The 27,523-nt window shown below is 40.4% G+C and overlaps 3 protein-coding genes across 5 annotated transcripts in view; all 3 read right to left on the reverse strand.

The window, feature by feature from the left end:
- Window positions 1-460: 460 nt before the first annotated feature.
- LOC111330378 (microtubule-associated protein 1 light chain 3 gamma) lies at window positions 461-3,882 on the reverse strand. Its single transcript, XM_022935219.2, has 4 exons — window positions 3,686-3,882; window positions 3,522-3,577; window positions 3,306-3,412; window positions 461-1,836 (listed from the first exon to the last, which is right to left on the reverse strand). Exons 1-4 carry the CDS (start codon window positions 3,738-3,740, stop codon window positions 1,674-1,676), a joined length of 381 nt encoding a protein of 126 aa, XP_022790954.1. The 5' UTR covers window positions 3,741-3,882; the 3' UTR covers window positions 461-1,673.
- Window positions 3,883-8,933: 5,051 nt separating this feature from the next.
- The window catches only part of LOC111330439 (uncharacterized), a 28,995-nt gene continuing 10,405 nt past the window's right edge, over window positions 8,934-27,523 (reverse strand). For 2 of the 3 annotated variants that reach the window (XM_088762411.1, XM_088762407.1), the window contains exons 10-30: window positions 22,387-22,474; window positions 21,872-21,919; window positions 21,224-21,295; window positions 20,579-20,633; window positions 19,576-19,741; window positions 19,294-19,366; window positions 17,714-17,932; window positions 16,446-16,965; window positions 15,435-15,652; window positions 15,187-15,258; window positions 14,816-14,920; window positions 14,540-14,748; window positions 13,502-13,644; window positions 12,666-12,823; window positions 12,158-12,421; window positions 11,871-12,070; window positions 11,293-11,461; window positions 10,614-10,743; window positions 10,147-10,316; window positions 9,806-10,001; window positions 8,934-9,693 (exon numbers count right to left, since the gene is read on the reverse strand). In XM_088762411.1, the coding sequence (XP_088618537.1) occupies window positions 9,101-9,693; window positions 9,806-10,001; window positions 10,147-10,316; window positions 10,614-10,743; window positions 11,293-11,461; window positions 11,871-12,070; window positions 12,158-12,421; window positions 12,666-12,823; window positions 13,502-13,644; window positions 14,540-14,748; window positions 14,816-14,920; window positions 15,187-15,258; window positions 15,435-15,652; window positions 16,446-16,965; window positions 17,714-17,932; window positions 19,294-19,366; window positions 19,576-19,741; window positions 20,579-20,633; window positions 21,224-21,295; window positions 21,872-21,919; window positions 22,387-22,474 (3,868 nt within the window). In that variant the 3' untranslated portion in view covers window positions 8,934-9,100. The remainder of the gene's footprint in view (window positions 9,694-9,805; window positions 10,002-10,146; window positions 10,317-10,613; window positions 10,744-11,292; window positions 11,462-11,870; window positions 12,071-12,157; window positions 12,422-12,665; window positions 12,824-13,501; window positions 13,645-14,539; window positions 14,749-14,815; window positions 14,921-15,186; window positions 15,259-15,434; window positions 15,653-16,445; window positions 16,966-17,713; window positions 17,933-19,293; window positions 19,367-19,575; window positions 19,742-20,578; window positions 20,634-21,223; window positions 21,296-21,871; window positions 21,920-22,386; window positions 22,475-27,523) is intronic. The other variant, XM_088762410.1, reaches the window with a different exon arrangement.
- On the reverse strand, window positions 23,043-26,576 carry LOC111330442 (interferon regulatory factor 2-binding protein-like B). The gene has a single exon (XM_022935302.2). The coding sequence runs from the start codon at window positions 26,156-26,158 to the stop codon at window positions 24,347-24,349; it is 1,812 nt and encodes a 603-aa protein (XP_022791037.2). The 5' UTR covers window positions 26,159-26,576; the 3' UTR covers window positions 23,043-24,346.

Consider the following 27,523-nt stretch of genomic DNA (forward strand, 5'->3'; position numbering starts at 1 on the left):
TAAAAAAGACAAACTAAAAAACAAGAGACATGTTTTACCTGCCGACTATAATTCAACATTTCTCAATTGTCATCATTTTTCATTCTAACATTGTCCACTACTTGAGTCAAGTCAGAAAATCACGTGACACAAGCTATATTACAATGATAATACCACTTAAATGTTAGCTTCTGCATGAAAGAAACAACAAAAATGGGAGACAATAAATTACACATATATTTTTCTAGGTAACTGTAATGTATATTAGGTATTTCTCACAAACTCACCTCTCTAAACAAGTTAATGAGAAATTTGTGAGCCAAAGACAGCATTTTGTTAAGTTACACTGTAAACCAGTAACAGTGTGTAGGGGCAATACTACCTGAATATCATACCCATACAATCTGAGAGTTATGTAAATTCCAAGAAAAACATACCAGAAAAAAAACACAATTTTTCTCACACAATCTATCACAAGATCTACATACACACAACTTTAATGAAAACTGAACCCATGCATTTAAAACAAAACTCTCAAACCATACATAGCAGAAAGTTAAATACATTTAAAATTTCTTCTCTGGGGTTTATAGAACCTAAACGCCTCATGATTACCATGATGACAAGGGTTTCAATAACTTTTTCTATCACAGCTACTGATGATGGAATAAGGGGGCTGTGCCCTGAAAGGGCAAAAAACAGCCAAATGGTAAAACCCAAACACGACCTTGCTCACAGGCTAAACAGATGGCAGCAAGAGGGTCTCATCAATTGAATAATACCCCTTCTTAAAAAGAGCTACATTCTCATAATTTTCATAACCTTTCTATATGCTATACATTTAAATTAAAAATAAATTTAAATAACTCCTAGCATGCCTAGGTAACAACATTCATGGATATATCCTTTCTAAGTAACAAGAATGAAGTAAAAGTTTATTTCTCTTGACTTCAACATTGCCCTGTGAATCTGAATTCAGATGAGGAATAAAAAATCATTAGCGAACTAGGAGATAAAAAAGGATGCAAGAGATGACCAGGACTTTGAGGGGCATGAAAACTATTATAGTTTTAATTTTTGCAGATTTTGGAATCTGTCTACGATCTGAAAAATGTCCCCCTGTGTTACCTCAATTCTTGAAATTGTATAGATACTAAAATGAGAAATTCATTTTACGACTCACATAAGTGGACGGTTTAATGAACAGTTTGTCTCCCATAACATGTCATGTTGGACCAATTTTTTTCTTCATGCCACTAACACAGATAAAAGGACCAAGTTTTAAGTCATGTAGAAAACAAACTACAAATAATAATTTATACCATTGCTATACAAACTATCCTCACACCTGCATGGAATGTTTACTGGAAAAATGTCATCCAGGTTATTTCTTTCACTTCTTTTTTTTATATCAAATTTAGCAAAATGGCATGATAGCACAGAGATTTTGTCAAATTACTCTCCAATGGACCGCTTAAGAAGACTGATTGCTTTTGATAATAACAGTTAAAAAAAACTCTCTTTTGTCTACAGATTGGTGGTAGCAAACTGCACCCTCCATATTACCAATAAAAGCTTTCCGGTCTGGAAGGAACACACACAATATGGACTTTCCACAAATTTAGCCATCTAAGGAGGAAAATGATCCAGAGATATTAAGTCCATGTAAGTATCCTTTTCTCATTTTATGTTTGTCATGAGCCAAACATTTCTTGAGAAGCATAGACCATGTACAGGAATCCATCTTCGTCCTTCTCTTCCTTGTAAACCTCTGCCATTGTCATAGACATGCTCGCTAAGCTTTTGTTGTTTACAATGAGGTAAAAAGCTTGTGTTGATGATAATGACATGCGATTCCTGAAAAAAAAAACAATAATCATAGGTTACACTTGGAAAATGTTGTATGGGAAAAGATACCTTTCTATTACTCTATATTATATGTATCAATTCATCACTGATCCCTAAGAATGACTATCATCTAATTTCTCCTTACAATATCACCCCACAAGGTCACGAGAATTACGGAAATGATCACCAACTATAGAAGCTCTTCATGGCACCCTAGGAAATGTATGGAAAACAGCCTGGACAAAATGCATACTTAAGTGAAAATGGTTCTGACAATATGTATCAAGCTTGAGGATCACTTTTTTCTCTTTCAACTGAGCCCTGTAGAGAACATATTTTCTAAAGTTCTTATTTCATATGGCTTTTCACTGCTCCTATCGACCCCTCTTGGAAATATTTTCATCACTGAACTACTAACACACAATTAGAACATGTTTTGCAGCTAATGTTCTAATCCAAATTAAGTCAAAAATCGTACGTGTACACAAATCCATTCACAATGAAAACCAAAAGATGTATCAAATTCCCCTTTAGTCTTTGGGCAGAGTCACTAACCACAGATAAGAAACAAAACTTAAGTACTGACATGATATGACAAACCGGAGAGCTTAAGTTTCATTTACAAAAAATATTGCAATATTCGTCACGATCAAAGATTGTATTTCCTACATGAAATACTCAACGATTTTTGTTCTCATTTCATTCCTGTTAAGACTTGAAAAATCAATTATTTAACGATGCCGACAATGTAACTAACAGTAAATATAAAGAACAAAATGATACATGTCTGAGCAAGACAAATTCTTGGCAGAGAACATACTTTAATGATGTTTTGAGAACAAAAGCCTTTCATGTGTATATTACCAGATTAAACAAGTCTACTGTAATACCCATATATAAATTCAACATTAAGTCTTTGTTTTAACTTGTAGATCAATTGATAAAGGGTTAGAATAATTCGCCTGGCTATTTGCTGAATTGAATTTATATACCATCATTCGCGTATGCACCTCAAGAAGTTTGGATATAAATGAAGTCATAGCATGCCTTTGTTTAGCGTAAAAAGATCCATGAACATGTCTCACGTGGAAAGTCGAGTTATCTTTACTAACCCTATTTCAATGACCTTACATGACCTTATAACTTAATTACTCGATTCTATGAGTAGAAGCTTACAGAATTCGATAATCAAAGCTCTGAGACGCGTCTCGAACTGATTGGATCCTATAACAACTAACAAGTTGGATAAAAACTACACTTTTAGGGTGCACTACTAAGCGTTTAAGCGATTTTATCTGCAAGTGAAGGCTGATTCAGTGGTTTTCTGACTTAACATAAATGATCCTAGTTTGCGAGTTGGGACGTGATGATTATTCAAGACGTACCAGATGAAACAAAGCAAGTTACGTTCGCGCTTTATAGATGAGAGTTGCAAAATCACAAACGCGCGAAGGACTTTTTTACCACTGACAACTTACCTAATGATTGTAACGAATTGGCTCATAGTTAGCTCTTGAGGAACAAGAAACTTTGTCTTATCAAGTAGCGGCAGATCCTTTTCCTTGTGATATCTCTCCACTATAACCTACAACAAAATATTACAATTGTGAATCCCACAGTTTTGTTTACAGAGAAAAGTGATGGCCTGTTTCGCCGAAATCAAAACTGCAAATTACTCGCAAAACCTTACTCACTGGAATTTTGGAAGGGAACTTGGCTCGGATTCCAGCAACTTCATCTCTCCGACTGACTAAGATTGAGAAAAAGAGTAGCGTCTGTTAAGGTTTGTATCGTAAGGATTATAACAAAACATCAACAAAGCCGCATGTATGCAAAAAGACATGACAAATTGGTTTACCAAAACTTTTCCGTTGTTTAAATGGCTTTGTAGATTTTACGTCGCTGTCACCCATTTTGCAGCGAAAATAAAAGCCTTTGTAAGACTCCGCGTTCCGGATTAGAACTTACGGAAGATGACTTTTGCAGAGGATGACGAAATTACCAACGATCAAAGTAACGTTTCGCAACTGGAATAAATATCGGTTGTCCTAGTCCGATTCGTCAATTGACCAATGAAATGGGCCGATAGATCAACATACAAAAAGAACTGGTCGCAAGTCTAAACCGGTTAACCATTGGTTGTTTTCAGATTCTCGCATGGGCCGGGAAGCGGGAGGAAGGGGTGGGGGAAAGTGGGAACAGGAATTGGCCAAATTTAGAGGGGAGTTTTGTAGAGGCGAGGGAAAAGTAATCGGGAAAATGAAAAACGTAGACACAATGTTATCCTTTCTATAGCGAAATAAGGCCCCAAGAAAGACCAAGGCAATCATTTTCTCACAGGAAAGCTCGAAAAAGCATTGACATTATGCAACAGATTTGGTAAATATTTGTGTACGTGCCTGTATGAGTGCCCACCCCCGCAATTACCTTTTTTTGTTGTTTATTGCCGCGCATTCGTGAGTTCACATTTTTTAGAAATGTGTTTCTCATTCCAGCCGAACGTAATCATCGATCTAAGAGGCTTACAACAGACAATCTAAACTTTAATTAAGTGCGTCCGGTGAAAATGGAAGTAAACGAGATGCGAGAAGAAAGAGCGCTTTTCATATGCTTTAAATAAAACAGTGATGCGCGGAAAGACCGCTTGCTGTCTATACAAAGCAACTTACACATATAAAAACTATTTAGCGAGGTCAAGATTTGCGAGGTAAATTCCACATTTCCAGCCTTTTTGAAAGGGAAAGCGGGAATTCTCTGAGAAGCTCTAAACCAACAGAACCACTAGCTAGATGCGAGGCCTGCAACATTGCGGAACTGAGGGCTAACTGAACGTCCAGCCTGATAATCAGAGGAGCTCTAAGGGGTGACAAATGACTTGAAGAAACTCTTACGTGATTAGCTCCTGTTCTTGTGAGTCCGAGACTTCCTAATCTCATAATCTTTTGACCCTTAACAGTGAATAGCGTGTAATTTCTCCTTAGAGTATCTCCTCTGAATCACACATTTAAGGTCACAGGAATAAAGGAAATGATCGCCAACTAATGAGGCTCGTGATTGTTAACAATTCTCCTTGTCGTAGAGAGATCAGTATGGAGAATATGCCTACTGATGTTAGGGTGTAAAGAGTTTTAAGAAAAGGTGTAAAATGCCTACGATGTTTCGACGGCTTAAGTTACTCAACCTCAATAATCATAGACATGACGTCAACAATATTCAAAGTGAAACCACGAGGCCCAGCCCAGTGATTTCACTACAGTGAGCTGTCGATCAAAGTTCTCGTGTGCTCATTAATGAGCACACGAGAACTTTGACAAGCATTACAAAACGTTTTTCTTCACGCTTTCCAAGACTAGCTCTTGCTGACATTTGGGCGACTGTGCGTGTGGCACACTTTTCTCAAGAAGGACGTTGTTTGCTTTTCTAAAAATAATTTTTTTCTAGGCTGTAATTCGAAAGCGGTTTACTGGAAAAAACTTGAGAGAGAAGAGAAATGGCACAAGAGTCTGGAAGTAAAAAAAAAAACAAAAAACAAAGAGAATCTGAGTAATCTCACTTTTCGGACAAATAACTAATAACTATAAAAGCTACTGGAGGGGTTCTGGTTCACTTTGTAATCAAGCTGTTTTCCCTTTCACTGTTCTGAACCATTCCTTCTCTGTTTATTCCTATCTCTCCAAGCTGGATTGATTTTAATGTGTCACCGGAGACAACCGAAAGAGGTTTCCGGTTCTAAATAACAATCTCACTTTGTTATCCTCACCCTTTGTTCTTTTGTCTTCCCATGTTTATGTTTTGTGGTTTCCTGAACACGTTCGATACGGTTTGGGCGTGAGTCAAGAGAACTGACTGGGTTGGGTGCACAGGGTCGAGGCCCACAAGTATGAGGGGTCATCTCCGCCAATATCCTGTTTCAAATTCTGTTATGAAGAACCTGTATGCTATTGCTTTTTATCAAATTCTTTTCTCATATAAATACAACCGAAATTGGACCAACAGAATAGAATTTAGTAGAGAGCGCTATTTATGCAATAGCGAAAATCAGACCTGAAAAAAATCAGGCCTGTACGGGACTCGAACCACTGACCTCTGCGATACTAGTGCAGCGCTCTACCAATTGAGCTAACAAGCTAACTGGGAGCAGGCCGTTAAGTTGATTCGTAATAAACCCGTGATTATAAATCAACTTCATATATACATTGTATCCGATTTATCATCACGGGTTTATTACGAATCAACTTAACGGCCTGCTTCCAGTTGGCTTCATAGCTCAATTGGTAGAGCGCTGCACTAGTATCGCAGAGGTCAGTGGTTCGAATCCCGTACAGGCCTGATTTTTTTCAGGTCTGATTTTCGCTATTGCATAAATAGCGCTCTCTACTGCGAGGATCATGCATCACACGTATCTAATACCGCAGTTCAAAATATATGAACTTCATATATACATTGTACCAGAATAGAATTTAGGAAGTTAGAACAGAAATTGAGTAAACAAAACGGAATTTAGAACACCCCAACAAAGCGAAACAAAAATTGGCGAAACAGAACGGAAATTGACGATGTCTCAGTTTCTATTCTATTTTTCCGACGAGAGCCAGTTGAACATTATAATTTATTCTCCCGATTCTCGCTCAAAGAAAATTTATTCTTTTCTGGTGACTAGTCTCTTTTTTAGCTACTGACCATAAATATCGAGAATCCGCCGACAGTTGCAAAATTTCGTAATTCGTTTTATTTTTTCCAAGGGACCCTTTTAATGAGCCTTTGTCGAAAATTATATCAAAAAGTTCTATCGCTCTTTTTTTTCTCCGAAAAATCGAGAAGTTCGAAATACGCCTAAACGACCGTTGTCCCCCCCCCCACCCCCCACCGTAAAGCAATGAAAAATTATGCAACTTTGGCAACTTCGTACGCTACAACGCGATGCAATCCCACTTTTAAATTTTGTATGCTAGCAGATGATCCGTTAACCTCTTGGAAAATATTAATTTCTTGTTATTTTGTTACGTTTAAGTCTGAATAGTGACCCATTGAAATAAAGTACTTCGCGTCTCTTTCGCAGAGGTAAAATAAAGGTCAACTTCAGAGGCCTATAAACAGGTCTGCCATATATACTTCCAAATCATAATGTACATCATCATAAATATTTATCCTTGCATTTTAATTCCTCCGATTCTCTATCTTGGCCCACCATAAGCGGCGCGTCCAGGTTTACAAGAGTTTGAGCCATTTTGTCAAAAATGCAATGCGAACCGCTGAACAGCTGTCACTACAGGGGACCAGTCCACGCAAAATCTACCAAATCGCTCAAATTCGCCATTTAGAATCACAGAAACGACAATACACGGCAAGTGAGGTAGGTTTACATTTATTTTGAGCCTTCACATAAAAATTCCTTGATATAAGTTTACGATATTACGACTCTTCAATATTCTCCCATACATTTCTTTATATTTCGAACAAACGACCGGACACGCCGCCTGTGTGGGCCCCCTGTGCCCGGGGGATACTCGATATATTCCTGATTAAGACAAAAAATGATAAATTCGATACCCTGCTTGAGACAAAAATCTCGAAAAACGTACCCTGGCTGGCCGCACGTCCCCATTAAGCCCTTATAAGGGAGTACCCCCCCGGCCCCTGTTCTGTCACGACCCATTTAAAGGCCATTAAACGGGTCTTGTATATATTTACAGACCAAAATATATATCATCTTAAAGCTTTATCCTTCTAGTTTAAGTCCTTTAAGTTTCTTTCTTGGCCCGCCATAGGCGGCGCGTCCAGCTTCAAAAGAGTTTGGGCTAAAAAATGACAACAAATGTAATGAGATCCGTTGAACGACTGTCACGCAAGAGGTCAAAGCCAATCTTTCGGCTTTCAACTTGGCCAGGAATGTACCAAATACATAGCCTCTTGCGTGACAGCCGTTCAACGGATCGCACTACATTTTTTATCATTTTAGCTCGAACTCTCTCCAAGCTGGACGCGCCGCCTATGGCGGGTCAAGAAAGAAACTTAGAGGACTTAAACTACAAGGATAAAGCTTAAAGAAGATACATATTTAGATTTGTAAATATATCATACAAGACCTTTTTAAAGGCCTTTAAATGGGTCGTGACAGCTGTTCAGCGGTTCGCATTGCATTTTTGACAAAATAGCCCAAACTCTTGTAAACCTGAAGTGCAGCTTATAGCAGGCCAAGACAGAGAATTGGAGGAATTAAATTCCAAGGATAAAGCTTTACGATGATGTACATTATGATTTGTAAGTATATATGGCAGACCTGTTCATCGGCCACTGAGGTTGACCTTTATTTTACCTCTGCGAAAGAGACGCGAAATACTTTATTTCAACAGGTCACTATTCAGACTTGAACGTAACAAAATAGCAAGAAATTACTATTTTCTACGAAATAAAAGGACCATCTGCTAGTACACACAGAATTTAAAAGCGGGATCGCATCGCGTTGTAGCGTACAAAGTTGCCAAAGTTGTATCATTTTTCATTGCTTTACGGGGAGGACAACGGTCGTTTAGGCGTATTCGAACTTTTCGATTTTTCGGAGAAAAAAAAGCGCCATAGAACTTTTTTTATATAGTTTTCGAAAAAGGTTCACTAAAAGGGTCCCTTACAGAAAATAAAACGAATTACGAAATTTTGCAACTGTCGACGGATTCTCGATATTTACGGTCAGTAGCTCTTAAAAAACAGACTGGTCACCAGGCAAGAATAAATTTTCTTTAAGCGAGAATCGGGAGAAAAAATTATAATGTTCAACTGGCTCTTACTCAGGTTCCACTCGGTTCGTCGGGAAAATAGAACAGAAATTGAGACATCGTCAATTTCCGTTCTGTTTCGCTTTGCTGGGATGTTCTAAATACCGTTTTGTTCACTCAGTTTCTGTTCTAACTTCCTAAATTCTATTCTGTTGGTCCAATTTCGGTTGTATTTTTATTGAGAAAAGAATTTGATAAAAAGCAATAGCATACAGGTTCTTCATAACAGAATTTGAAACAGGATATTGGCGGAGATGACCCCTCATACACAAGGGAACCTTTCGTGCTCATTCCCACCCAACTGCGCATATTAAATGAACAGTGTGGAACAAGTTAGATAAATTATTTATTTCATATGCCTCAATCCACATGTCGCATAAATATTCTTTCAAATTTTTTTGGAGCAAATCTATACAAAAAAAACCCTGAAAAAAACCCACATCTCACACGCTGTCTATCACTGCAGTTAATTTGCACATTGATATAAATAAATATTCAGTTCAAAAATCGCCTCCAGAAATTGAGGACACATCACCAATCGTGTCTTGATCAATAGAAACATGCGCATCACTCGGTACTGAGCTTTCCTCGTGAGTAACATCATCAATCGAAGGTATTGTCACTTGGATTTTAGTCGGCTTTTTCGTTTCCTTAGCTTCTACGTCATAATTTCTTCCGCTTGTCACCTCCAAACCGTGAACACCAGCGTTCTCGTCTCTCTCGTTATCACGAAGAAGAGCAGATCCATCTCCCCCCTTCTCCTCAACTGAGTAAGTCCGCTGCGAATTTGAAGGCTCACTCTCGCGTTCTTCAACCTGAATCACTCTTGGATGAGAACGCTGAATCTGTGTAAATCGCAAAGCATCAGTTGTACCGACTGTGCCTGGCAACAAGTCTGACGCGTGAAGAGAACGATCGTCGACGCTCGGCTCTCCGTCGGCAGTAGTTCGCTCTTCTTCGGTCGTCGGAATGACTTCGTTCAGGGGTATTGTTGGGTTTTGCTTCTTGTCTGCATTATCATGGACGGGATCAAGGTCTCTCGATACACCGGGACGTTCCCGTACTACTTCACCGGGCGAGAGATCCCCGGAAGCTACAAATAAATGAAAAAGACAGCACGTAAGATCAATTTTCAGCTTTTTTTTTATGTAGTCTGGTATTTTCAAGCCACCATTTTATCTCGATGTAATTATCTCTAAACTTACCCACTGCTCCAACATGTGTTGTGACATTTTTCTTCTGGTTTGGACGGGGCATGCGCGAACGCTCTCCTGATAACTCCCCTTCACTGGCCATACTATTTTCCGCTGACTTCATGTGGTGTTTGATGCGGCTCAACAGAACTACCATTGGATCGTGAAGGAGTTCCCCTTCACTGCGCGAAACGTCAGTGATGGAATCCTAATGTAGGAAATAAAGCTCTTTTCGATGTTATACCCTCTCTCACGAATTAAGGAAAAAGAAAAATTTACCTAATTCGTACTATTTGGGGGTAAATTGCTCCTTAATATTTATCAAATGATATTATCTAATAGGTAACCATTACCTCTCTGATGTCCTCTGTATCTCTCATAGTGCTGACACCGCTGACCTGGTCTTCAGACTCACTGTTGCTTCTACTGCTGTTGTCGCTTGATCCTTGTTGATGTTGTCTGTCCTGTGGGCCGCCTTTTAAAATGCCATTGAGAGCGACCCTAACGAGTTCGTTACGGCTGTCTACGGGAGGAAACATCAAAGCTTTTAACTATAAAAACAGACTGGCACACTGAAACTTAATTTCAATTTGGCCTTCGAAGAATTGATTGAGACATTGACATTGACATTGATAGTCCATCCTAAAGATAATATTGCAAAGTTCTTCTGTGTACGTAACTTTGATAGGAATCATTTCGATGCTCGAGGTAATCTTAAGATTAAAGCAATGTTATTAAAGTGTAAGTAAAAAATGGCTCAAGCCAGCAATTGATTAGTAACTTACTAATCGTGCAATTAAATTCTGCGACAAGCTCTTACCTTCATCGTGTCCCAACCTTGTTGAATCCCAGTCCCCAGCCATTGGCAATTTTTTTTCAGCGGCCAGTTGAACAATGGTTGGCGACAGAGCAAATTCTCCCTCACTGTACATTCCAACATGTGCATATGGCTGCATTATCAAACCACAAGTAACAAAAAACGTTAAGCCAAAATTCTCCTTTCAAGACTTTTAGTACTGAAAATTCTCTTTCCCCCCCCCCAACAAAATATCGAATACTTGATAAGAATAAAAAGCTTGAGGGTCAAATTGACGCAACACCCAATTCTCTTAAATGATTTACAAGAAAATTATATCGGAGATAGAAGGGAGAATTGCGAAAGATATCTCGTGAGCTTGGAGCGCTTTTAAATTGAGTGTCGTAAAACCATATCCAACAACCAATCACAGGAAAGGAAAAGAACACAAGCCACTGACTACCGGAAGCGCGGGAAAGCGCAAGTTACCAAGTCACGATTGGTTTTAGGACTGAATCTGATTGGTTGAGAGGATGGCGCGTGTTTTCTGGACCAATCACAGAGCAAACTAAAGTAAAGCAAAATAAACCAATCCCGGATTATCTTCGACTCTCAGTTGAAAATTCCTCTGGGAAAGGCTTCTCTCCGATCGACTACTCTCGGTTATTGTGGCCCGGAAGTGGAGGGAGGGTGATACACTAACCTGTATTAATTCTCCCTCAGACATCTCCTCCTCAGTGGTTATTGTAGTTGCACCAAGGGTAGTAGATGACATGCTCGAAGGACTGCTGACCGACAGTTTGGCGGGTTGAGGAGGTGTGAGTTCCTTTTGACTAACCGACGGTTCCTTGGTTTTACTGGCTTCTTCAACTCTGCATTGAGACGACAAAAAAAAACTGGTTAACTGACGCATGAGTTCCCTCAAAGCTTGATAATTCTAGCTGATGTAAGTGTACACTAAATAGAAGTAGGCTACCTTTATTCCTTTTGAGAGGACGCGATTAAGAAAAACTGACTAAGGGCTTTTCCTGGTTTTTTGGAGCATAACGAGTATTCCCTCTCCTGCTAGACCGGATTCTGATCCATCACAGACAGCTCCCCTTGTACATTCACCAGGGTTTCCTTTAGAATCGCCCTTGGTACTGTCAGAGTGAATTGTCCCGCCCCCTAACCCAACACAATGACCCGGAAAGGTCTGGAACTTGGATTCTTTGATCCTAAATCTAGAGCGCTAACCATTGAGCAACAGCGTCTCCGAATTTGTTACAAGCGTAAGCTTACATGCTTGCTTCCGGCTCGGGTTCAGGCTCTGGAGTTGGTGTTTTGACAACAACTGACGGCGGAGGCGTGGGAACTATAGTATCTTGGGATTCCTCTGGCTCTTGAACCGAAGCCTCAGGTGTAGATATACTGACCGGAGGGGACTGGACAGCAGGTGGAGTTGGGATTGGGGTAGACACTGGAGTTTTGACCTCAGAGATCTACAAATTAAAATGAAGACGAATAAATATTCACTTGGCCAGTGCCTCGCTGAAACATACCAACAGTAACCATCTCAACAAACTAACCTTTTCACTGGACTGTTCTTTTATCTCCACTTCTTCCTTAGTTGATTCAATTTCCTTTTCTTCCTCTGCACTCTCCGATGGAATCGGCTCCTCGCTCGTTACCGAGGGGGTAGGAGTGCGTTCAGGAGTTACTACTACTGCCGACTCATGCACACTCTTCTCTGACTCTGGAGGTGTGTACTCAGGAGTGGGGGCGGGAGTTGGCAATGGTGTTCCTCTGGGGGAGGGTGTACGTGACGGGTGACCTTCCTCAGCAATTGGCTGCTAAATAATGACAAGGATGTTGGAATTGGTAACTGCGCAATGGGTACGCCAAACAACACACAGCAATAGAAGTGGATAATGTATGGGACCCTTAATGGGAACCCGATGCCATAACGTGTAACATACCATGCTCAATGAGGCTAAAGCAACGATAAATAGCCGCTAACTTGGTAACTTACCAGGGCCAAAGTACACATTCAAACTTATTTTACTGAAAAAATGGCTAAAGAAATAGTTCACTTACTCTCGAAGGTCGAGGATTGATCCTTGGTTTTGGATGACCAAGAATCGTAGAAACATTCTCTGCGATTACTTCCCGAATCAAATTGGTAACAAGTTCTTTATCCACGGGGATCCCAGCGTCAATAAACAGCTGAATTCCATCCTGACCTATTGCGGCAGCTAACCAAACAGCGCAAAAACTAACATCATAAAAATGTTTGCTGTGATTATTACAACCTTGAAAATATGATAACCATGTAAGACAAAATAAGGAAACGATCTCAGTATTCCTGATATCGATTTCAATTCTTCTTGAAATACTCGAACATGGTTCTAACTGTTACAAGTCGATGAGGAGGAGAAGCGTCGGGCGAGAAGGACTTGGAACGAGACAGATCGGCGGGATAAGGTGCGAGGTGCGTCGTGGTCTCAACCCACGCCCAACTAATTCCATCATTTACAATGCGCTTGTTTTTCCTCTAAGCTGTAGGACTGGATTCCATCCCTGACTGGGACGAGACACTTTACTCTCACGGTCCTTATTTCTACTCAGGACTACAGTTAAAACTGGTGAACTGTCAAGAGACGACGAAATGCCTCGGAGAGAGAGGGGTGATCTCTGTTGGATACGATCAGGGACGGAGAAGCAACACTCGGCTTCATAGTAAAGAAAGTGAGATGAACTCACGTGGTGTTAATCACAAGTTACGCGCTATGACATCACCTCTTTGTAAAGATCTACCATCTCAGGCAAATTTATATGCCGTCCCGCAACTATAGACCGAGATATTTTTGCAGGCCCTTTTTTGTCAATCTAACTTTACCCACACAGAGCATTACTACAATAAGAGAACTCACCAAGAAATTCCTCATCTTCATCTCCTGTCTCCGAAACGGTGCTACTACTTTCAGGAGTGGACTGGGGCCTTATTAGGGTGGTGGGGTCAGTCACTGGTTGATTCATTTCACTTACGATACGCGCAAGGAGTTCCTGCTCAATCCTAATAGGGAAAGAGTTTGAGTCGGTTAATAAGCCAAGTTCATCATATTTTTTCAACACAATATGACACATTGTTTGAACTCCAAACCTCAAGTAAACGAAATGGCCAATCAAAACAAAATACAGCACAATACAAATACCTGTATTAAACCTCCACTATGTTGCTCTTCCGATTTAATTGACAAAATTTTTTTTGTGGGGGACTTTGGCCAGATTGCATTGAGCAATTTACAATTTTTGAAGGAAGTTTTGCAGATACCCCCAATATCAGAATCAAGGCCAGACCACAACAACGAGAGCTACGTTCCCTACTCTTTGCGATAAGCGTGTAGGTTCTTAATCGTCCCTGCTAACTAGCACAAAGAAGATGCAAGAGACGGGGCCTACGGGTTTTCGTCCTTATCCGAGAACACTGGAGTGTCTAACCATTTACAGGTGTCATGGCAAAGGCAGCACATTCTCCTCAGTTATATTCAGACCCTGAGTGTTGGTCCGGTCTGGGGCTTGAACCCTCGACCTCGCGCACGGCAGTTTGGCGCTTTACAGCATGACCTAACCAGGCGGGGGTTTGAACTAACCAGGCGGGGATTTGAACTAACCAGGCGGGGGTTTGAACTAACTAGGCGGGGGTTTGAACTAACCAGGCGGCATTACAAGGAGCCAGTGGGAACTCAAACTGAATTATAGGGAACTCCTTGAAACGCGGGAGGTCACAACTATTTAAGTTTTGCATCCGATAAGTTCGAGAAAGGCCAGAAGAATCCTCCGCGGTTATAGAGTAAGAAAGGTTTTGTTTACGAGGGTAAGACGAAGAGTATCCAAGTCTCTGAAACGATCATACCGTCGCCTTGCTCGGAAAAGAAAGATTCAAGTTTGTGTAACAGCGACAACTTTACCATTCCATGGCTCTCTCTTCCAGAGCTTCCTGTTGCCGAGTATCAGCTTCAAGAACCCCTCCTGTCTGCTGCATAGAAACAGGAGGATGAACAGGTGGAAACGGGGGGCCATTGTATGGTCTATCTTGTGCTTCTGTGAGTCCCTCTAGTGTCAAGGGTTGCTGAGGTGTTGGAAGTCGGTGAAAGTCATCATCTGCCTCATTAGGAGTCTGAGAACAAAAGGAGAAAGGTTAACCAAGACGGAACTGTCCTAAAACGAACGGAAATAACTCAAACCTGTTCATCGTCCTTTTCCTGGTCCCCAGTTTCTGTGACGGCCAAAAAATTCCTGAACTCCTGGTACTCAGAATCATCCGGACGGGAAAAGGGCTCTGGAACGTTCTAAGGGAGGACCATCAGTGATCAAGAAACTTGTATCAGCTCCGATATTATCATAGCTAAGTATAATTCCAAATAAATCTTCTTAAGTTCTTCCTTAGTTTTTCAGAACAAAAATTGGGTATTTTAGTGTACAGCAGTTTAATAAATATAATTCAAAAACTTCCATAGCAAAAGGAAAACATTGGACAAATCGGTTGCTTACATGGTATTGGTATTGAAGGGAAATCTTACATGTCAACTACTTAATCTTAAGTATTTCAACCTACCGAGACGTGTGACAAACTCGGAGAAGATGACGAAGACTCTGAAAAACTGTCGATATCCACTTTGGGTAACACCTACCGTAAAAGCAAATAATTCTGAAAAAAATTGGCACATGTTTCGCTCCCCCGTTCTTTCCCGCCTTCTCTCATCAAGAGTCTTGGCTCAAGTTAAAACAGTCTCCAAAGCAAGAAAAAAGATTTTACACACGATTTGAAAGATACTCCGCAGAATGAAGTTTTTTTTCACCAACCTGAACAGACAGAGGGTTTCGCTTCTTCTTCGCTGGCGTCTTTTTGTGTCGTTTGTGTTGATGGTCCGTGTTCTCGCCCAGTTCCTTATCACATACAGTAATCACTGCCACATTTGGCCGAGCAGGTCTACTAAGTCTCAAGGGAGTGGGATCAGGGGAATGGACTTCAGATGGGTCTGTAGATAAGGTACTATCTGGTAAGGGGCTTTCTGCCTCTGCTGCAAATTTCAATAAATAAACACATTTAGTGGCTAACAACCTTTAGTTCTCAAACAAATAAGACCACACGGGTGAAATCTTTTAAAGGTAGATCAGTGGAGGCGCGCAGATTTGCGTCATTTTGAAGCGGAAAGCGTAGTAACGTTTCAATAATCGTCGTCAATTCTGTAGGAAGTGTTTTAGATAAAAATGGAGTAGCTGCAAAAACAAGATACCGTTAGTCAACCGTTTAAGGATTTTATTTTTTCTCAAAATTATGAAAAGGTTCAGTAATTTCTAACAACCACGACGCAAGCTTTGCAGCCAACTACGAATATCAAGCTGCGAGAAGACTCTCGTGGGCGCTGCAGCTAAGCCACACCCGTTTCCAACTAGTCCCTGGGGACGCCCAGAGTTTCTTTACTGGCTCGGTGACAATTTGGGGCTGTCAACAAAATGAAATATTACCTTCTTCATGAGTTGTGTATTGTGGCTGTTGCGTGACAATTTGGGGCTGTCAACAAAATGGAATATTACCTTCTTCATGAGTTGTGTATTGTGGCTGTTGCGTGACAATTTGGGGCTGTCAACAAAATGGAATATTACCTTCTTCATGAGTTGTGTATTGTGGCTGTTGCGTGACAATTTGGGGCTGTCAACAAAATGGAATATTACCTTCTTCATGAGTTGTGTATTGTGGCTGTTGCGTGACAATTTGGGGCTGTCAACAAAATGGAATATTACCTTCTTCATGAGTTGTGTATTGTGGCTGTTGCGTCACAATTTGGGGCTGTCAACAAAATGGAACATTACCTTCTTCATGAGTTGTGTATTGTGGCTGTTGCGTGACAATGGGAGGTCGTAATGCTGGATTAGTCTTGGGTCTCCCCAGGGGTATAGCCATAGGCACTAATTGTCCCTCCAATGGCACGCCAACCCGAGACATCCCCTCGCCAACCTGTGACAAGTCCACCCTCGGGTGAAAGAAATATTGCATGTCTTCTTTTTGTTTGAAAGGTTTCCCATCAGAACCGTGCACAGGTTTCCTGGCATCAGCCTTTGGTCCATTGGGTTCTGTTAATTCTTGTCCTAGAAAGCTGGTCAAATCCTGCACAGCAGGTTTTCCAGGAAGCTTGCTGTCACCGGCCATGATCCCTGCCATTACTGCAGCAGTCTTGGGGTTCACAGGAGACTGGTAGTGTAGGTATGGTGCCTTGGACGTCGTCCTCTGTGGATAGTGAGGTTGGCGGCCATAAACACTTGAGAGGTACACTTCCTTCTGCGCTGGTGTCACTCTGGCAGGCTGTCTGGAAGGGACTTGGCTTTTTGTAGACTGCAAGGAAACATTTTAAGGGCTGTTAAGCTTCCATTGTTATAGCAGAGTATTCCTATCTTGCGCTCAATTGACCCCAGTCCCAGTTTTCCTCACATGAAGCCACCCCTAGATGGGATACTAGTCCATTGGAGATCACCACCCCTACATTTGTCATAACAGCTTCTTCTGGTAGTTCTAACCCTAACCCTAGCCCCCAAGGGGGAAACACAACATAATAGTCCATTGAAGTTCACCACCCCTACATTTGTCATAACAACTTCTTCTGGTAGTTCTAACCCTAACCCTAGCCCCCAAGGGGGAAACTCAACACAATAGTCCATTGAAGGTCACCACCCTTAATAATAGCTTTTTCTGGTAGTTCTAACCCTAACCCTAGCCCCCAGGTGGCACTAAAAGAGCAAAGTGTCTCATCTAAGAACACAATGCAATAACCTAATAAGCCAAGTCTCATACATAAACCTCTCAAACCATAGTCCTGTCCCCTCCTGCTCCCCAGCCCCTTCCTGCTCCCCAGTCCCCTCCTGCTCCCCAGCCCCCTCCTGCTCCCCAGTCTCCTCCTGCTCCCCAGCCCCCTCCACCAACCCCAACCACCATCCAAGATTTTGTGTGAATGTAGGTTACTCTGTTTATCCCAAACTTGCAAAAAAAGAAAACGAATATTAAGCACTGGACATATTTCAACCAACACAGAAAACCCAGTTTGGTGGGAACAGAGCTCAAGAATCTGAGTGCAATGGCTACTTGCCTTGCCTCTCCTGACAGCAGTTTTCTGTGGTAAATTTTCCTTCCCAGTACTTTTACCCCCTGATTTATTTCCTGTCACAGTAGACCTTGCTATAACTCTTGGTTCCACTCTCTTTGTCCCTGATGATATTGCCTTCTGTGGTTGAGAATTTTGCTTCTTCAAGGAAACTGAATGCTGTTTTTGCTCCAGAGCACCTTTTCCCTCAAGATCAATTTCCCTCTGCGGAAAAGATGTTTATTTCCACTAAATACTTGCTACACAATCACTTTCCTCTTCTCTACTATACTCTTCTATTTGACATTAATAGTATTTGATTTGTTAAACAAATTCTCCTTGTCAATCCCATAGGAATGAACAGAGAACAGTGGAGAGAAAATGCCTCTCAATGCTGAAGTGTAAAAGGTTAGGAAAAACGTGTAAAATGTGCTGACAGCTTTCAGGGCTTAAGGTACAGTGTAAAGGATTAAAAAAGAAGTCAAGCCTATGATGTTATGTTTTTTGGCTCCTTTGAAAAAATGGGGTCCTTCTCTAAACAAAGATATTCATCTTCAAAAACGTGCAGCTAGATTGCTCCTTGATGCCGACTTCACTCAATCACCTGTAAGCTCATTTTTCAAACTCAAATGGCTTCCTATTTTCGACCTTAAAAAACTAAGAAAACTTGTACTTTTATTTACTATCCTCAATAATCCTGACGCTCCTTTTTGTCTTAAACGCAAATTCAATTTCTTGTCTAATGTTCGTCCAACTGGTTTGCACACCAGGGCTTGCTCTTTTAATCTTCAAGTTCCCTACCCGTGGTCTAATTCGGCAAAGCGCACATTTGCTTACTCTGCTGCCACCTTTTTCAATTGCCTTGACTATGATGTTAAGCAAATAGCTTGTGTATCTCCTTCCTCTACTATTTTTTCATCTAGATTAAATAATTTTAAGCATAAACTTCTTGTATTATACCTTAAGTTTGTTAGCAATGTTTCTCATCTTGAAGAATTAATGTGTTATGGGTGTCGTTTTTCTCTTTACTGTAACTGTGTTAGAAGGTAATTAGTGTTTATCACCTTACATCTATGTTGAACCAAATTTTGTATAGTTTTAGTTTCTCTTGTAGTAAGTCGTATATTGCTGATTAGGCATTGTTTATATGTGTATTTTGCATTTTTGTGAAGGCCGTAAGTTAGATAACTCTTTGGGTTAATTACGTCACCTTCGTTAAATAAAGAATATTGTATTTTATTACAAGACTGGGGCAGTCAGAGGGCCAATAACTAAAATCAACCAATCAAAATGCTCTATTGCCTGTCCAATTTTCTCTAAGTATTGGACCGGGCACTATCCCGAATGATACCGCACTTGTGTCCCTTCAAACTTCAGTCGTATAATAAATCTCTTATTAACCAAGCTTGCTCGGGACCATACTGGAAGAATATCAGCTCTCGGTCTTTTTTGTACGAACCGAGAGCAGCGAGGTCCATACTGTCAAGACCTCGGGCCGATGTTCTCCCAGTACGGCCCTCCCGCTTGGTTAATAAGATATATGTATTGTATAAAGAGAGATCCTAGATACTGCCAGTGAAAACTACCTGCACTGCAGAGTTCATCTCTTTTATCTTCTCATCCACCTCTCTCCTTATTCTCAGCATCTCATCAACTTCGCTACAAAAAATAACAATAATTTCACCACTGGATTTCACCCTTTGACCCCTTACCGTGACTAGCATCTAATTTCTCCTTTCAATATCACTCCTAAATCAAACATTCAGGTCTCAAGAATAAAGAAAATTATCACCAACTAAAGAAGCTCTTGAACTACAGTGCTTAGCATTTACTTAACACTGCATTAACTCAAGCTCTTTCAATCTTACCCATTAGATGAAGGAATGCTATCCACAAAATTGTACAAATCTTGTTCTTCTCTTCGTCTTATCAGAGATTGCAAATTGTTGTCCAGATTTTGTCGTCGATACTGGACATCTTGGAGGAGGTGTTCTGCATCAGCTAAGTAGTGCGCTGACTTTGATGGCAGAAAGCCTGTAAAGGAAATGAATAAAGAAATATTTATCAATATGAGCTACATGTACATGGATGAATTCCCTATAAAATGTCAGAAGAAGCAGTTTGGTAAATGGTCGCACTGAAGAGGAAGGGGAATTCTTTTGAGGTGTGGTAAATTTAAATTTCACTTTGCAAACACTTCACGTCAACTAATTTTGATGCAGATTCTAACACCAAATAGGACTCTCAAAGATGTAGCAAGGCTGAGAGGTCTTCAGCTATGTACAACAACATTACCCCTAAAAAAATAAAAATTCTTAGCCATTACAGGTGAAAATTTTCTGAGGAAAAATGCCACTCACATTGCAAGAAAGTTCCCAACTCTATCACTCAATTTTTATTGTTTGTTACGCATGTTCAATTTCCTCTGACCCTTAAGTCTCACACAAACAAAATAATCAGTCAGAAATTATGCAAAGTGTAATGTGTTGGCTTGACTTCGCGAGCGAAGATTAAAAAGGTTGTCCACGTTGACATTGGCTGCAGGCACGTTCGTGGCTGACCAGACCGACACGGGAAAGGCAGATCCAGGGGCAGTATCTGCAGAGAAAGGTGGTGTCAGGAGTGAAGGTGGAGGCGGCGCGGGTTTTCCTCTTCTGACGCTTGTCTTTAAGTACCTCACGTCTATCCTTCTCAAATTGAGCAGTGGCTTGGTTGATTGTGTGGCGCCAGGTACCACAGTCTGTGGCCAGGTCAGACCACTCTTTGTGGTAATGTAAAGTGTAATGTAAAGTGTAATTGTGGTAATGTAAAGTGTAATGTAAAGTGTAATTGTGGTAATGTAAAGTGTAATGTAAGACACTCAAGAATTACCTGATGGTCTTGATGTCACAGGTTTTCTTGGCAGGTGTGATTTATGTGTGGTTTCCTATTGAATGATGAAATGCAATCAGTATTGGAGCTATACAATCACTGCCACTGGGTTATTCCCCACGGCAGGAGAATATCATGAGATATCAGTGGGAATGACTTTCATATCAGTGTTACAAGAGACTTAAACATTACATGTCTCATGCAGCCAAACATTTCTAGCAACTGAACACTGGTTATGTTTCAGTAACTAGAAATAAATGATGGTTAAAAAAAACTTGATTGTTTCTAATGAAGAACAAACGTAGTGACTCAGACCTGATGAGTTTGCTTTGCCCATGCAAATAAAATTTAATATTTTCCATGTACCATGTAATGTTCACTTTATCGCATGGAGTTGATTGCAATAACTTGCAAAGTAGAGCTATACATACAAAATTAAATAACACATAGCTAATCCTAGATTTAGGTAGAATTATTCACATCTAATCAGTGATACATTTCTCACTCAAACAATTGTGTGTAACCAATGATTATACAGCATATGACTAGCAAACTGATTGATGTAATTTTACTTATACCCTATTTAATCAATGTTATTTGGCTGCTTAATTTTTAAAAACTGTGATATAATCATATTATACTTACCAAATATTCATCTAAAGGTGAAGGACCATCACCAATAGGTACCACTTGCAGTACACCAGAGTTTGGGTCACCCTTAGTAAAAATATTTTATTTCAAAATTTTTTTAAAAATCATGGGAACTATTTCAACACGAACAAAAGTAAATACACAAAAAAGTCATGAACCCTTCCCTCTTTTTGTATAAATTACTTGTTCCTTGCTACTTATGGCCACCCCCTCTTATTTCAAAACGACTTTGAATAGATAAGAAAAAAGGTGCCTCTAATTTAAATACAGCAACTTGCAATTCTTATCATATGTGTACAACTAGTGAATTTATACTAGCTCTCTAACCCCAGCCTACCAGTGATACAGATCTAATTTCTCCCAACAGTATTACCCCTTAAAATCTAGCATTAAGGTCAGGAGATTAATACATTCCCCTAGGTGTTTACAAGGAGAATTTGTCTAACAATCAAGAATTTAACGTGTTGGCAATGACAGGGCGATAACAAGCATGAGGCAAGATGAGGAAGGGAGGGGCATGCCAGACCTAAAACTTGCCTCATCTTGTTCTGAAGTCTGGCTACAGCCCTGAATCATTTCATTTAAGAACAATATGGGGCACTTGCATACTGAAAGTCAACTCAAACATTTATTATTTTTTACCCTGACTAGCTGGTGTTGAGTCAGCTCTTGTTTAAGTCTCTCTGTCTCCTGTGTGAATCAATTGTTGACAAATATCAAGTTAGAAGATTGAAGGACTAGTTCAAGAATATAAAGACTGAATGAGACTGGAAGCACAAACTGAAAACTGAAAAGAAGTTATGAGTTGTAGTCTATAAATCAAAAGCATTAAAATGCTTTGAGGATGAAGCACTTGGTTTTGTGATGCATGGCAACTGTTTCCTTGTGAATCATGGCCAAAATCACTGTCAGCATGGAGGCTGTAATCCTCATTTGTTATTTGTAACAAAAATAAAAAATATCAGAAAGCAAAATCATCATGGTTTGGTGTGTCGTGGCGACAAGAGCAATTTTCCCTCTTTTCAGTACGACATCAAGATTGCCTTTGTGGGAACACACAATTAAAAAATCCTGAACAATTAGAGAAAAATTTCAAGGTCAACTGTGGCCCAATTTTGTGAGAGTTAAATGAGAGAGCAAAGTCTTCCTTGACTTACAGCCAGAATGTCTCTGAGTTCAGTTTTGATTTTTCCAACATCACTTGACAATGCTTCTGTCTCTGGTCTAAGCAGAAGAGTGTCAGCACTAAAGGAAACAAAAAAAAGGACTAAAACTCTTCAATCCAACTTTCAAAATCTCATTGCAAATATTTCATTCCTTGAAAATGAATTATGACAATTTTTGGCTACAGCAAAGCTCTAACCACAAGCAGTAGAGGTAAAAGCCTTACAGGGATCTTTCTGTGCCCCCCCCCCACCAACAAATTAAATTCCCTTGGCAGAGTTAGTAACAATGAATAAGGTGTGGGGGGGGGAGGGAAGGAGCAGCTATTGCATGAGACTTGGAGGTTAGAAGTAGCTGCTGAACAGAAGCTTGCCTTTTAAGCAACTGTTGGCTGACATTTATCTCAAATACAAATTTACCTCATTTACAAATAAACCTCAAATGCAAATATTGTGGGATTGTTTGAAATTGACTTTGCCACATTATACACCAAATATTGGGCAACCTAAATTAAAAAGTTGACTTCTATCAAGCCAGCATCTGGTTATATCCAGGTAACCACTGGAAAGGTGTTTGACAGCTGTGCTGTATATAATTAACCCAACTTAGTCACCTCGCTTGATCCTTCTAGTCAAAACTACTCAAGAGATAAACTTTCAAACACAAACTTTAATTACACAGTAAATCAATGCAATACTTTTTCCACACAAACTGACATTCACAGGCAGTCCATCGCTACATTTTTAAAAATTGTTTTCAGGTCTGCAAACACCTCTTGAAACCACAGATTTGCAAGATTTCAAACAGTTTTTAAAAATGTACCCAAACTTTCCCGTGCACTGAAAGATTACAGCAGAGCTAAAAGAGTGGAGAAAAAAAGTGTAAGTTGCTATTTACAAGTTTTCTTGTTTGTCCAAAAAATCCCACCCTTTAACAGAATTCTATTCACAAAGTCTCAATTTTACAAGAGAGAAGTTCCAATGATTGCAATTTTTTAAATATTAACATTCAGAAATGACCAGTTACCTTTGTGTCAACATAAGCAACTCACTTATAAGAAGCAACACATTTGTACAACAATTCCAAATAATAATAATATCCATGATCCTATATTACTGTTTTCAACAGGAATAACTATTCTAACAAATACCCATCTCACACTCTTGGATGTTACCACGCACATTTTATGACAGCAAAAGATGAGTAGCACTGCCATTACAATGTTTATGTTGCACAATTCTTAAATCATAATTTAGTAGCCCATCAGACACAATCTTCTGCCACATTTCATGATGGAAGAAATTAACCTTATCCAGCCTTTTGTAAATACCTTGCAAAATAGAGAAATTTTAAGAACCTGCATTCACATATTCATGCAACTTTGAATCCACACAGACAAGTTCTTATGAGTAACAAAGAAGAACAAATCGCATGAAAACTGGGTGTCCTCACCCTTAACTATTAAGAACTCTGACATTATTTTGTTCTTGAACCTTTAGCAATTTGGATGCAATTTGCAATTCTCCGATGAATTATACATTTTTTTTTTTGTTAGCTGGAGATCCCAGAATTTGACATTTGCTAATTAACACCCTCAGATTGCGAGTGTGTCTATTTTTATTGCCTGCTTGCTGGATCACACATTTAAATTGTAGGGAGAAATGACAAACTGGTCATTTCCAGACATTAAATGTGCTATTAAAAACTCACTAAATTACTAATTTACTATAAAAACACCATTTCACAAAATGCATTGTAAATTTTCAGGAAATCTTCTTGGAAGCATATTACCAAAACTTCTCATACAAATCACTCTATGCACGTAATTTGTGAGGCAACTTTCACCATACATAATACACAAGATACAAGTTCATAAGAACCACACACAAATAATGTTTCTTGCTAACGACTAAATTTGATACTGTGAAAGCAGAAAAAAATTTAACCCTATCCCTATGTTTCTTTTTCCTTTTTCACAGTGTATTCAGTTCCAAGAATGGTCGCAATTTCTCCTTGCATGAATGCCCAAGGCAAATCACTGCCTTGTAATGGACATCTCTCTCCGCTTGGACAGAAAACTTCTGAACCAGCTCCTTGCTTCTTGATACTTTCACGTGAACAAGGGAAACAGAATTTGTGGTGAGGAACAGATGGGCACTGCACAAAGTGGGTGTCTTCAAGCTTGTCACGACAAAGACTACAAGTCAGAATATTCACTGTGGAGCCCCTTCCCTTCAAGTCACCTTCAGCTACATCTGGGCCTTTAGCTCCACCAGAGCTAGGTGAGGGTCTGGGCGATTGATGTGGGCGTGGTGACAATCTCTCACTGCCTGGTGAACCAGCTACAAGAGTATTCGGACCATTCCTCGAATCTTCACGAAGCACTGAGGTGGGTGGTATTTCAAATCGATTCATCATGGTGCCCATAGGAGATTTTACTTGTGTACGGGGATGTTCAGCCACTGCTAGGCTCGGTGCACCTTTTGAGACAGCCAGTGACACCATGGGTGGAACTGAGGCAGATGGTATAGAACTGACTGGGGTCCCTGGGGGAAGTGGTGTTCCTGGCAAATGAACTGGTAGTTTGACACCATCAGCTGTTTGATTTTGCACCCAAACGCTGTGCAAGGCATCATCCCGAGTCATGCGCCCATGCATGGCTCCTGCACGTTTTCCAGCTGCTACCTCAAATTCTTCTAAATCAATAGCACCTTTTCGCTTTCTCGCATACTGGGGGCCTGATCGATTGAAGCTGAGATTCACATTGGGTAGAACTGGAAATTCCGCATCAAGCTGAGGTTTGGCGAGAAATTCGTGATTGACAGCTTCCTTGAACAATCGCACCGGTTCAGGAAGAAATTCTCCCAGCAAACGCCATTCCCCTTTGGAACGATCTTTCTCGTACTCTAAATACTTGAACCCAGAAGAAAGTGGCTTTGCCATTTCCTTCAAAGACTCCATGTACATCTGTTTGGCGACTCCTGATGCGCTTTGAAAAACGCAACCAGAGCCTCGAGGGTACTCGATGAAAATTTTAAGTTCATAGTCAACCCCAGGCTTACAGCTAACGTCGAAAGCAAACACGCGGCCGACATAACCATGATCTTTTTTGAATCTGATATCAAACGGGCAAGATCTGTTCAGAATAGCTAGTGTTTCCCTTATGAGTTCCAGCCGTTGTCCATCAGCGACAAAATTCTGCTGAGGTCCGTTTGGGGTCAAGGGGGGATGATGCCTTTGTAACGCATTTCCGTTTGGCAGCGAATGCCTAGCGTCTTCCATGTTGAAACCAGACCCTCGTCTTTCCATTTCGCGAGAACCAATATTTCCTGGAGGTCGATTTGCTTTCGAGCCAGGTCCATTTACAGCTTCGCCACCCCCGTGTCCATGAGAATTTTCCATGCCTTCCTCGCTATGCCTGACGGCATTCTGATGTTTCCCAGCTCCTTTTCTTTGCTCTGAATATGGTGCCGTGTAGTTAGTACCGTTGGTGGGTGGCGGACTTGGAGTGGAAGATATAGACGATCCCGCTGAATTCAAGCGTTCTGTTTTCGCTCCCCGATTTCTATGCGCTAGCTCGTTATTTTCCCACGTTCGTCTTAAAATTCTCGAGTAATGTATTACATCCTCAATTCGATCAGGCCCTTCGTAATTACAACAGCCACGACAAACAGGTTCGCTGAAATCCTGAAGGATTGCCCACGGTGAGTGCGGAAGATCGCATAAGAAACAGTGTTGTCGATGAAAGCGGGGGTTAGTCGTCATTTCGCGAACTACTGTTCACCAGAATCAAAATTAACGGTCGTTTTCCGAAAGCGCTCTTCAGTAGTAAGCGAAACTACAATCCTCTACTCAACAAACGCGAAATTGCCTGTCTGGTTTATCCAGTTCCTTCTTCCATCACGAGAGCAACCGTGAAATATGAAGATGACAGTCTGCCTTCACGATGTTGCAATTGAAACGTTATCCACGGCACGTGTGCAGCCTAAAAAAAATCCTCGTCGTTAATCTGCTCAATCGAAGCGGGTTCCTTCTCGAAAAATTCCCTTCAGAATGACTTAGAACTCTTCTACGCGAAACGAAGAAACGAGTTGAAACAATTGCTATCAAATAAATATGTGACGCGAAATTCGATCACCCTCTGAGCCCTCTAAAAGTCTAAATTTAGGTTCGTTGAGAAATTATCATATCAGTGACCGAGCCGCGCACTAATGTAATACGTCAAAACAATGAGTGAACACACTTCCTGTGACGTCACAGCAGTCGTGATGGACTAAAGTTACAGGGCGTGTCGTGTCACAGATTGATAAATTACGGAATACTTCCACACCAGAACTAATCCCGCGGGAGTAAGGAATTCAGACAAATATATTTACGGCATGGACACGATATAGAAATCGAATTATAGACGAATTTTCAGCCCAAACAAATGCGCAATTTACGTTCTAAAGCGCCGACAACAAATTGAATATTCAATTTACTTTGTCTGCGTAGCATGTGATCACCTGACCTACGGCTCATTTCCGCCGTGACTTGACAACGGATTTCAGGGGAAAATGTCTGCCCTGGAAGACGAAAGAAAATTCAACCGTGGAAAGGCAAATTTTAACGTAACAACAATAAAATCCAGCGAGAGAATATCATGCGAAGGGTTACAAGCAACACAGGAATTATTAAGACAAAGGAAGTGTTATTTTCAGCGAATTCCGCGAAACAAAAGCACTTGCGCATGTAAATTATGTATAGAATTCAATTGGATGACGTAAGCATTTCCACGGCTACCAACCCCAGGCAAAGGACAAACGAGTACTAACAAAACCACAAGCTCTTGTGTTAGTTGACATAAGCTTTCTTTCCGGAATATTAAAGGTCATTATTATGCGCACCTTTGTGTGGTTGAACGCTTTGACGCCGGATACAATAAATTGCATTTGAAACAAATCCTGTTTGGCAATGAATTATTCTTTTGTCAGCGATGGCGTCAGTTGATCTCTTGACAGACATTGAGCAATAAAATATTGACTGTCACAAGGCAGGAATTTGAATCATCTATGGCGTGTTTACACTTTATTTCAAGTAATTTGAACATGCAAATTCGGATCAAATTCCCTTGAGGAAGCGTTTCGGACC

Source organism: Stylophora pistillata, chromosome 6, assembly GCF_964205215.1.
Source record: "Stylophora pistillata chromosome 6, jaStyPist1.2, whole genome shotgun sequence".
In the NCBI taxonomy this organism is placed as follows: Eukaryota; Metazoa; Cnidaria; class Anthozoa; order Scleractinia; family Pocilloporidae; genus Stylophora; species Stylophora pistillata.